At 40.8% G+C, this 12,501-nt stretch overlaps 1 protein-coding gene across 11 annotated transcripts in view; it reads left to right on the top strand.

Annotated features, from left to right (window-relative positions):
* Positions 1-12,501, top strand: part of LOC137358555 (R3H domain-containing protein 2) — a 226,811-nt gene that overhangs the window by 193,838 nt on the left and 20,472 nt on the right. For all 11 annotated transcript variants that reach the window (XM_068024522.1, XM_068024524.1, XM_068024527.1 and 8 more), the window contains 3 exons: positions 2,172-2,272; positions 5,997-6,166; positions 11,782-11,917. In XM_068024522.1, coding sequence (XP_067880623.1) covers positions 2,172-2,272; positions 5,997-6,166; positions 11,782-11,917 — 407 coding nt within the window. The remainder of the gene's footprint in view (positions 1-2,171; positions 2,273-5,996; positions 6,167-11,781; positions 11,918-12,501) is intronic.

The raw sequence follows: 12,501 nt of genomic DNA on the forward strand, positions 1-12,501 counted from the left end.
CCCAGCACTACCTCCCCACCACCACTCTCAACTTTTCAACTGACTCGGTTCTCAGTGTCTGAAATACAGTTTTCAATGAGCTAAACTTTATTCCAGTTAAGCATTAGAAAGACTGAAGCCCCACTACAAGCTCCGTACGCTTGGCGTCAATTCCATCCCCCTCCCTGGCTACTGTCCCAGTCTGCAATCTTGGCATCCTATTCAACCCTGAACTTTCAACCTCTCCATCACAAAGACTGCCTACTTGCATCTCGCCCGTCTCCACTTTTCCTCAGTTCATCTGCTGTTGAAATCCTCATCCATGCTTTTGTCACTTCCGGAGTCAATTATTCCACTGTTCTCCTGGCCAGGCTTTCACCTTATACTTTCCGTAAATTTCAGCTCATTCAAAACTCTGCTGCCCGTGTCCTATCCTGCACCAAGTGCCACTTCACCCATCACCCTTGTCCCCACTGGCCAACATTGGCTTCCACTCTCCCAACCTCTCACATTTAAAATTCTCATCCTTGTGTTTAGTTTCCTTCATGGTCTCATCCCTTCTCGTCTCCATAACTTCCAGCAGTCACAACCCCCTAATGAACTTTCTGTTCCTTTGATTTTGGCCTCTTGTGCATTTCCCACCCCTACTCCCTTTGCTCCACCATTGGCAGACTTGCCTTCAGCCACCTAGGTTCCATGCTTGGAAGTTCCTTCCCTAAACCCATTTGCCTCTCCATCTCTCCTGCATTAAGGCATTCCTTGAAACCCCTTTGACCAAGATTTTGGTCATCCCTCCTAATATCTCTACCTTTAACTTGACACACATTTTGTTTGATTATGTTTCTGTAAAGCATTTTGGCATTTTGTTTAATGTTAAAAGCATTCTATAAATGCAAGCTATTCTTTATTTCCTCCTCAAAACTTTTACTTCATTTCCTCAGTTCTTTACGTGAGAAAATATTTTTGCCTGCCTTGCTTTCTATGGTGAATTTTTGGTTCTTGCTGAAGCTGCTGTTGGTGGAACACTGCATCAGGGAAGTTGCCCACACTCAAGTCTACAATGACTGGCACCTTGAATAGGTGTCATTTGCTATAGTCTGTGCCTAGCTGACTGACTTACGTCGCAATGTCCAAAATGAGTATCAAACTGCCTCAAGCATTCCCTTTCAGCTCTGGCGCAAACATTAGGCCCCATTAAGGAGACAAAAGGACACTGTCAACTCATTTAATAACTTGTCTAAAGCGCTGAACATTTTCTTTCCGCTGCTCCAGTTTGTTGTTATTGGCAAATGTTGCATCTTGTGTCATGTGAAATGGTTGTCCTGATGCTCTCTAGGCAATAAAGTTCCACAGGAAAAGAGTGAAAACTGCAACTCCCATCATGCAGCTCTTATCACGTATGTACACATGCATGTCATAGTTTTTTTCCCCCCAGTCTTTTTCTGCAACTGTTACGGCACACTCTCTGTACTGTAGTTCTGCAGGAATTGGTGAAAAACCAACTCCTGTAATGCATCTCTCTCGCTCACAGAATCTCTCCATAGTAGATGGCAATCCCAGCATCCAAGGTGCACTTTGTAATTCAAACCCCAGGCAGCAAGGTGGGCCTATACGATGGCATTTTTGTTGCACGCCTTTCTGTCAATTAAATATCTAATTTAATGGGTAAGTTTAGTGATTTTTTTAATCCTAAAATTGTATAATTTTTGTGTTATTCCATAGATGTTATTGCAAGCTTTATAAAGTGACCTAAGTGATGAAAAAGGCAGCCAAAAACAGTGTAAAGAAATTATTTGAGTGATTTATTTGGTTATTTTTGTGGCACATACTAGTTTGTAAAAAGTAGCATTGGAAAAAAACTGAGGAATTTGATTGCTGGGTTTTCTGCTGGATACTTTTTCCTTTTTGCTTCTTTTGATCACATTTATTCAATTATATTTTTGATAACTTAACAGATAAGTGGTTATTTGAGCCAGCTGTGTTTTTTCCCCCCTATGGATGTGTGACGCTTTGGAGGTGTGATGCCCTGAGGTGTGACACTTATAAGGTGTGACTCCTCGGAGGCCACACTTTGAGGTGTGACATTATGCACATGCGCTGGACACAAGACTTAATTATATAGATAGATTTGTGTGAGTTGATCTGTGTAATAGCTGCTTTGTATAAAACTAAACTGGCCAAAACTTTTTCAGCCAATCGGTTGGATTCCTTCAGCCACCTGGTCCAGAGCAGTACCAGATGCCTCAGTCTCCCTCTCCTTGTAACCCAGCGCAAATGCAGCAACAATATACAGGTTAGTGCAAATTTACTCTCGCACATGTTCAGATTAGCACACATCAACTTGGCAAAGCATCAGCAGCATTCAGTGCTCGCATTTTGACAGGGCAGCTGTAAAAACATCTATGTGCTTCTAATCTCTCCATTGCTGTTTATACTGAGCATAATTGGCAGGAAAATGGCATGATTTATACAAAGGGAGGTTTCTCTGATAGGATTATGATTGCCAAAACAAAAATTAGGAATAATTGCAAGCCAGGAACAAAAGCATTTGTGCCATCTGAATGATCCAAAATGGTTGATGTTAGAACAGTTTTCTGGCTGAGGTACCAGTTCAGATTGATCCAGTAGTTTGGGGCATTATTCTGCGAAGGAACGGCTTTTACCGGCTCTCATATGCTGTGGTTTTTATGTTCCATGGCTTCATAATGAGGGATGTTCTAAGCTATACTGTCTGTCATTGCCATGCACACAGACAGCTTAGCAGAAGGTAAAGATCTGGTGGCAACAAGTGAACAGAAATATGTTCTAAAAAACCTGATGCATTACAAATCCCTGGAGTAAAAGACCAAAGCCTCAATATTAACCCCCATCTGCTAACAATTGGTGGACTGGCCACTGAGCAGGAAACTGAACACAATAATGATGATGAGGTTCTGCTGTTAAGTTTGGTAGGACCTCCACATCCCTGGCCTTACTGGGTTCTTTAGCCTCCCCCATACCCTTTCTGCATCGCCGTAATTATCAGGCCCAAGTTACTGTTTGTGCAGTAGAGTGAGAAACAACTTGTGCATCAAAGATTTACTGTGCTGGAGAGAGAATTTCTCTTGCCAAAACTTTCTGCCAATCCAGAGTGCAGAGATCTAAACTGTTTGCATCCCGACTTCAAACCATGCCAATAAATGGTTTTCTGCTCAGCTAGCTACAATGACAATTAGTTGCTCCGACGGAGAGGGATATTTATATAGAAGCATAAAGCCAAAACAAATCTTCTAAAATCAGTTTTCTGAGGAAGTGCACCAAAGGTTTTACAGTGCTGTGGTTCGTTAATGGGGCTGAATTTGGGACCAAAGGGCAAAATTAATTGAGGACACAGTTCAGTTGACAGAAACAATAAAAAGCTCATAAACAAAATGGTACACTTTTGTGTGGAGCTGAGAGTTACAGTGCTAAATTGGGGGAAAAACTGTGTGTGTGCGTGTGTCTTTATGGTTAAGCAGGAATGCTTCAAATCCGACTCTGTCTTAAAAGGAGTGACCTGGACCCTCTCTGAAGTGGGCCTGTGGTATTGTGTACTGTTCCCTCCTTATCCAGATGGTTACAGCTTTGAAACGATAGGGCCTGCCTGTTACACAAATCTGACTTTCCACAGAAGTAGTGGTTGGATCAGAAAGGGGCTCTGTGGCAATTCTTGCTTTTCCGTCACAAAGCAACGGTAGTTCTGGTTGTAGAGACATTCACAAGTCAGACCATGCCCACCCTTTCTGCTCAATGTTACTGAAAGATGAAGCAGAGCCTTGTAGGGCAATAAAGTGGGAGAACTGGAGGAAATGGGGCGGCGAACGGAATATTCTCTGCCTTCATTGTAATGAATTCCTTTGTGCTTTTTTAAAAAAAGTGAATGTTCCTTAATGCAATATAAAATATAACCTCAAATAATGCAGAGGTTGCGATCCAGTAGCTTTATAACTGAGGTGCTGCAATAATTGGAACCTTCTTATTGATGAGCCAGAGCTCACTAATCTCTGGAAGTCTAGAGGAACAGAGCTGACACTGTGAGCTGTGAGCAATAGAGTTGAAGTCATCTGTTGACATTCTTGAGATGAGTGCTCTTAAAGTATTTCTGGCATCTAGGTTGCAAGTCTCTGTGGTACTATCATGTGAATGCATAAATCATTGGCATCAGCACCTGTAACCATTTAATTAGCTGCTGAGGGATGTGTGCCTTCAAAAAATTCAAAAGATGAGCAGAGATATATGGTCTCTAATACTCCTTATGGATCAATAGAGAAATATTTTGTGATATGGTTTGGAATGATTGCAGTCTTAAATTCTCTTGAAAATTTGGCTGGACTTTACCTGAAGACAGCACCAAATTAATACGAGGACAGATTTTGTTGAAAAAGTAATGTTGTGTGTTGTTCACACACCATTATTAATGCGCAAATCGGCCAGCAACTTGTAGCGAGAAAGAGATCCACCGTGAATTGCAAATCACCACAGATTTTGCGGAAATGGCATCTCGCGCTTAATCTCCCTGTGGTTTTATGAAGTTGCCCATTTAATGCGCCATGGAATGTTAAGTCTAGTAATTATCAGCATAAGTACCCTTTTAATGTGATAATTGTTAATGACTGTAAATCAACCCCTCTTGCCCAGAAGTTATAGGTATGGAGTCTCGCTCCTTCAGGTTGTGAATTTTGATTTAAAAATGTCAAATTTTAATTCTTCTTACTTTCTCTCTCTCTATCTCCTCTTTCTCTCTCTCTCTCTCACTTTATTTCTTTGTCTGTGCCTGATGTGACATTGTATTCCCCCTCCTTCTCAGTCCTCCTTCTGTTTATGTTTCAATCCTTTAATGTCATTCATTAAGCACTGTTTGTCGTGTTTTTCACCAAGGTCCCAGATGCCCTGTTGCCCTCACTGCGCCATCATCTGCTCGCACTTCCAGCAACTTTGTGGACAAAACATTTTAAAACCTAAACGTGCACAAAAAAGTTTACCTAACTGGGCATGCAGCGAGATGCCCCACTCCAACCAAACCTTGTCCGCTATCTTTATTTAATTTGCTACTTTTGAGTGCAAGAATCTGCAGTAGTCCGGTGAGAGATGGTCTATTGTTTGTCTCATTGCGTTAAGAGTGTCCTGAACTTGCCCTCCAGTTCAAAATTGAAACCAGAATACCTGGTTCAATTGAGCAGTTATTCTTATTTACCAAGGGTTCAAATGGTATCCTGAACTGCAGTAACTTCCAGAAATTACTTGACTTTTTTACTAACCTGACTAATATTACTGTACAACCTTGCATTCCCCTGGTTCCAACAGACTAAATATCTTGTTCCAATAGTCTTTGAGTTGCTTGTGCATTGTGTTTCACTTGGTCGCCTTCTGCACCTTTGCAACCAGTTCTTTGTACTCTAATCAGACCCTTGAAATCATTAGCCTAAAAAGCAGCACACTGAACAATTCCAAAAGTGCCCAGGTGTACCAGCACTATAAAAGGTGGTATCTTTTCACTGAGCTTGGGAAGCAGAATTTAACCAGTGTTAAGTCAAATCCCACGGGCCAGGTTTCATATTCAGCCTTATGCAGTGTTCAACTTTTTCAAAATTCAACTTTTAAAACAAATTATGATTGAAAGTTTGCAAAAATTTGAGAACAATTCTCCATTCATGGAAGTCGAATTTTGAAGTTTGTAATTTTATTCCCATTTACTTTAGTTGACCATATTATTGACTTGAGGGGTGAGGGCAAAGAATGTGACTAGGTTTCCAAAATGTATGTAAATATAACTTAGTCATGGATGCTAATAAAATGACTCATAATATCTGAAATGCGCTGTTACTGATCCCTTTTGGGTGGTGTTTTGCAACAGCAAGAACCTTCTGATCCTTTCTAAAGAGGTAAGTTTCAAATGAAGGTTGTCAAAGTGGAATTATGTACTACCTATTACTTTGAAGCTGCTTGTATAACTTTGCAGGGAGTTTGATTGATTTAGCTTTTTTTCTCCCCCACATCAGGTGTGGCAGCACCCAGTCATGGAGTTGTGGTTATGCAGCTGAGTGTACCCAATGGCCCTCAGCCCCCTCAACCTCCCTTGTTACCACAGTGGAACCAGTGTAAATACTATAGCATGGAGCAGCGAGGGCAGAAACCCACTGAGCTTTACAATCCTGACAACCCCTCACAGGTACCCTTTTAATTATCTGCTTGTGGTTCTTGCTGCTCCCGGTCAACTGAGGCATTTTCCTTGTGTTTGTATTGATTGCACTATTGATAACACGGTCTTGAATTAGTAAATTCATTTTAAAGTATTTCTAACTCTTGCAATGCAGCAGATGAGATTCCTCGATCAGGTACTGTTAGGTGCTAGAGGGGGACACTGATGAGTATATCCATTCAGCAGAAACCATCTGTGTTCAAATTCGATGCATCAGAGATTGTCCAATGCCAGCTAGTCTTTCCATCCTGGACTTTTGACTGGCTGAAAAGATGCCTTCAGTTAAATACGAATCCAGATTTTAGAAAGTTGCTTCAGCTTCTAAAAGGGATGGTGAAAATTGGGCTGAAGAAAGAGGGTAAGAAAGATTAGCAAAGCTAGGTCACATAGAAAAGTATTTTAATAGTTTTTGGTTCGTGTTACGGTAATAAAATTACTTAAGATAAAATCAGTTGGCTCAGGGTCACCAGGTTTGTTCTGGTTCTATGCTTCCTTATTTATTGATTAAAAAGAGTGTTACGACGAGGTGAGAAAGGTGTCCAGGGGTCCCTCTCAGACTTCACCTGGTCTTACTATAACATGGTTTAATTTTAAACACACTGTGTTTTTAGCTCCCCCTTGGTGAATCCTTGTTCACCGCTTTCCAATTATAAGGCAAAGAAACCAGCACAAACAGGTTTACTTGGATTTAAAGAAGAAAAGTTAAAATTTATTAAACTTGAACTTAAACTTTAATTCGGTTGACGCCTACGGATACATGACGCCCCACGCTAGCATGCATACGCGATACACACTTGCAAAGAGAGACAGAAAAGAGCAGAAGAAAAATAAAATGGAAATGTTTGAGGCAATATCTGAAGAGTTTTTGTTACGGTACTTCGAGCTCACTGTAGAGTCCTTGATTGTAGGAGGTTCTTGCTTTTCGTTGGGGCCCAGTATTATTCTTAAATCTTGTTCGCTGTAGGAGACTTTTCTCTCTTGGGGTTCATGTGTCTTCAGTGGATTCAGAGGCTTGTGAGAAAGAGATGGAAGCAGTTAGTCCCATGACCAGCTGGTCCAACCAGTCCTGGATTGTATCACCTTAGCAGTCTCTGGAATGGTCCTCTTACACACAATACCTGATGATCAAGGTCCATCATTGGTTGAATGTGTCAGGGAATGGTCCTTTGTCCTTCCAAGCACTGCCTGTTAATATGCAAATGTCTTTTCCAGCCACGGCTGATCTGTTTAACTCGCTCCAGCAACAGTTTAAAATCAATGTTCATGACAAAATAATGTCTCTCATTCTTGGCAGGTGGGGGCCTAGCATGACGAAAGTTAATACTTTTAGTATTAGTCCCGGGCGAGATTTCTGTTATAAAAATCAGGCGAATGTCTGTTCTGTCTGCAATTAACCATCTATTAGTGCTCATTCCCAGAACTTCTATGTTTGAAAGTCACGATGATTTCATTTAGCAGCTTGTTAATAACGGAGGAAAGCAGCCATTACCTGGTCTCTAGTTGGAAAGAGGAAAGTCGTAATGTTGTACCCCTTCTGAGAGGTCATAACAGTATGGAAGGAGGCCATTCAGCCCATTGTGACAGTGCTAGCTGTTTGAAAGAGTTGTGCAATTAGTCCCACTCCCCTGCTCTTTCCCCATAGCCCTGCAAATGTTTCCCTTTGGTATCATATGTCCAGTAAAGATATATATAATGTGTCTGCGCCATTGTTGGGAGGGTATGATCGCAGCAGGACAAGTTTACATACACAGTTTTCATTGTAAATGTGGACATAAGAATTTATAAAATGTAATTTTAGGGATAGAATGTATAAATTTAAAATGGAGACTAAATTATGTTTGCCCTGGTCCATTTGTTCACTGCCTTCTAACTCCACTTTACCTGATGTCCACACTTAGACTTGACTTCCCATATGCAATGCCATGTAAGTTTTTTTTTCAGAAAGTTAAGTGAATAAGTATTTTAAAATCACACCTCCTTCATTTTTTGATTAATACTGTCGGTCATTTTTCTCAACAGTCCAGACCAATATGGTAATCAAAAAAACTTGCCTGGCCCTTGACTTGACTGCAACAATATCCATACTTTTACCTACACTGTGTATACCAGATATGCCATGCCCTGACATTAGTTGTCTTTCGTCCCATTAAATCCAATTGGGTGTCGTTGTGAAGTAATGTTTTGCTCCGTTTATGTTCTGGGTCAGCAAAGCCCATTATTTTTAACTGGTGTTCTATAATCAACGTTTTAACTCATACGCTCAGTAAAATTAAGGTTCTGGCCAGCTTGACCTGTTGCATCACGGTGCTACAAGTATGCAAGTTTGCTTCTTTGGTATCTCAGCTGCTGTATTTGCAGTCTTGTCTGGGCTGTAATGGGAGACAAGACACTTCTCCACAGGAAGGGAGAGAATGGCAGGTGACCACCCGTGTATTGGCAGCAACCTAGGAAGAGGTCACCCTCATGCCCCCTCAGCCAGTGAATGGTGCATTAAGAAGGGGAAGGGGACCATTGGCCAGTCATTCAGCTTCAAGTTGAATTGTTTTGGTTTAATTATAGGGACAGGAGGAGGCCATTTAGACCCTCGGATATGTTTCACCATTTAGTGAGATCATGGCGATCTGCGACCTAGCTCCATATACTCACCTTTGCTCCAGATCCCTTAATACCTTTGGTTAAGAAAAATCTATCAATCTCAGTTTTAGAAACATAGAAAATAGGAGCAGGAGTAGGCCATTCGGCCCTTTGGGCCTTCTCCACCATTCAAAAAAGATCATGGCTAATCGTCTAATTCAGTACCCTGCTCCTGCTTTCTCCCCATATCCCTTGATCCCTTTGGCATTAAGAAATATATCAATCTCCTTCTTGAATATATTTAATGACTTGGCCTCCACTGCCTTCTGAGGTAGAGAATTCCACAGGTTCACCACCCTCTGAGTGAAGAAATTTCTCCTCATCTCTGTTTGAAATGGCATAACCCGTATCCTAAGACTGTGACCCTTGGTTCCGGATTCCCCAGCCATCGGCATCTAGCCTGTCTAGTCCTGTTAGAATTTTATAGGTTTCTATGAGATCCCCTCTCATTCTTCTAAACTCTGGTGAATATAGGCCTAGTCAACCCAATCTCTCCTCATACGTCAATCCTGCCATCCCAGGAATCAGCCTAGTAAATTTTCTTTGCACTCCCTCCATGGCAAGAACATCCTTCCTCAGATAAGGAGACCAAAACTGCACACAATGCTCCAGATGTGGTTTCACCAAGGCCCTGTATAACTGCAGTAAGACATCCTTGCTCCTGTACTCAAATCCTCTTGCAATGAAGGCCGACTGCATCAGCTGCCATTTGTGGAAGAGAGTTCCAAACTTCCACTTCAAATTGATCCCTCATTTCCTAAACACTCAGCACAAAGAAGTGCAACAAGGAAGACATTATCACATTGTTTCCCCAGCTACAACTGTGGTACTTTTTTTTTTTGCTAGTAAATCTCTTGCAGCATTTTTCACAATGAGTCTGGGTTGATGTATGGGAGATATATTGAAATGTTTATTTTTAAAAATTAATTTAATACATAAATGTGTCCCTAAACTATGCAAGTTACATTTCTGCATATAAACAGGCCCAGGATTCTGTGGATGGGCCTGTCGATAAATTAACTTTCAGCAATCAATTTATTTTAAAATCTCTCAAGACTGAATGGCAGGAATTTGACCATTTAACTCCTCTTTCAACTCAACTGCGAGTCAATTCTTATGAGAAATGGGGACTGTAAAGACTGCTGAAAATATTTTTGGTAGTTACCAGCAAAACCTTCTGCATTGGTTCGGCCTCTGCTACGTCACCCACTTTATTGGTGTTGCAGTCCTGTCAATAAAAATCTTCAAGCCAAGTTCCATCATTATGGACAAAAAAAAATAGATAAATGGATTTACTTGGAGAAATACATTTTTGAATATCCACTCCCCTGTGCTTGATGCTTCAAATGAAGTCACCATTTTCATTTTGTGAGCTTTTTTTAATGGAGGCTGGGAGCTTTGTTATCAGTGACGCAGTACATTCCACATTCTTCTGAGCCAGCTACATGATTTATTCAGTGGAGCATCTCTCAGGAACTGACAACTTATGAGACATCCTGTAATTAGAAAAACTAGGAGGTCATTGTACATCTATTATTTGGACTATCTATTTTAGTAACTGATTTTATGTTGAAATAGGATACCTCGGGTTAATTCAAGTACTTGGCTGTCTCTATGAGCTTTTGTTAGCTGTATCTCCTACAACAGCATAAAACCTGCTGGATTGTTTTGTTTGGGTGGCGCTATATTGGTAAATCACATCACCAATTCAGGCCACAGTGTTCCCCGCATCCCCGCTGCCCCACCCAACCCCCATTCAGTACACTGGACATGAGCAGGTGATTTACCAGCTACTCCAGCTTTTGTGCAATGATTCAATTTTAAATGTTAAATTCGTGCACTTTTCTGGGTTGAGCAGTCAAATTTAACACCTCTGATAGATTTTTTCAGGATTTGTGATGTGCTTGAAATGAAAAGTTTTGTTTTCCTGGTTCAGATCTGCATGTGTTGTGCAGTAGAAATCACACATGGAAACTGTAAAGTGCTAATGCTGCTAAAAGGGAAATTTTGTGGAGTGATATGGGAAAATGGTTTGCAAGAGACTAGTTCCATTGGCAGCAGTTCATTAGGCAATGTACTGCAGATTGCTGCCCATACGCCATTTTTCAGTGGATTCACTTCAGAACTAAAGGAGAACAGGCTTTGCAATATTTTATATAACACCAGTTGATCTCCGGTGATGTTACATAAATGTAGACTTCAAGTGAAGCAGGGGTTATTGGATCAAGGCACGCAGACGTAATTTAATTGCATTTTAAAGTTGGACACTGTGTCTTTTTGATTTGATATTTAAAGTTAAAATAGCTAAACTTAGGGCAATTTGGGAAACAATTAGAGTTGGTTGGAGTATAAGAGTTTCTCTGCAATGCAGGCTGAGAAGTTGGAAGATGTAATACAGACATGCGGCGCCACCACTTGCAGGAGTGCATAATTACAGTGTGAGAGTTTATTTAGGCAGTTTCCATAATAGACACGGACATGGAAGTTTATAATGGCAAAGCTTGATAACACGAAAGTGTGACAACAGAACGTGCACACGGATCTAAAACTTTTAATATATTGTAGATGGATTGATTGCTCCTTCCACCCCCTACACAATGAAAATAACCTGGATCGTCTCTATGGAATTCTCTGTAGGTTGCTACTTTGTAGCGACATTTAAGAGGCATCTGGACAGGTACTTGAATGAGCAAGGCATAGAGGGATATGGAATTAATGCAGGCAGGTAGGATTAGTATAGATAGGCATTATGATCGACATGGCCGAAGGGCCTGTTTCTATGCTGTACGACTCTATGACTTGCCAGTACTAATACTTAGCTGACACTAAAGTTCCTTCAATAAGTCTTGGTATTGTATCAATCTAGAGAAAAATAAATTAATATTGTAACAATTGTCAAGTAAACCTGTTTATTTGTCATTCCTGTTGACAGTTGATATTTATTTCCTCAGGTCAACGCACAATTAAACAGTCCTCTTAACTCTCCAACCCAGTCTCCAACACCGTCTCCAGTGACAAATGTCTGTCCTGGTCTAGCACCACTGCCACTTATTGCCCAGTTCTCCAGACCTGTGGGTCCAGCACAAGGTGAATACCTTTCCAAATAACATTTTTGAAATGCTTTGAAATTTTCCTATCTAGTGATCCTTATAATACGCCATGTTTGACTGTTAATTACAAAATGTATTAATTGGCCTCACTTCATAGAGGTAGTACAAGTTTGTAGGAATGGCACCCATTTAAAGTTGCTGTTGCTTGTTATGGTAAGCTGCAGTCTAAATGTTTGTGGTATTAATTGTGCACTCTTCTATTTTAGTATAGCCATAAACAAAGACTGCATTGTAGGGTCACAACTGACAAGCCAAGTGATGCCACAATACAACATTCCTGAAAATGGCAGCACAGCATGGCCATTTCAAAGTTACTTCCTTTCTCGTTTTTCACCCACTCCACACACCAGGTTTCTCATGAGCACAAGAGACCATAATTTGGAGCCCCAATCCTCTGTTTCCATTTTGTAAATTACTGAGCAATTGTAACAACACCAACCTAATTATATGTTAGTAAGGTATACCACTTCCAACTCTTCTCTAGTCTGAGCAACATGCATTTTCCCGAACTCTTCATTTCCTGTCCATCAACTGGCGGTCTATCCATGCTACTACTTTTCC

Source organism: Heterodontus francisci, chromosome X, assembly GCF_036365525.1.
Source record: "Heterodontus francisci isolate sHetFra1 chromosome X, sHetFra1.hap1, whole genome shotgun sequence".
In the NCBI taxonomy this organism is placed as follows: Eukaryota; Metazoa; Chordata; class Chondrichthyes; order Heterodontiformes; family Heterodontidae; genus Heterodontus; species Heterodontus francisci.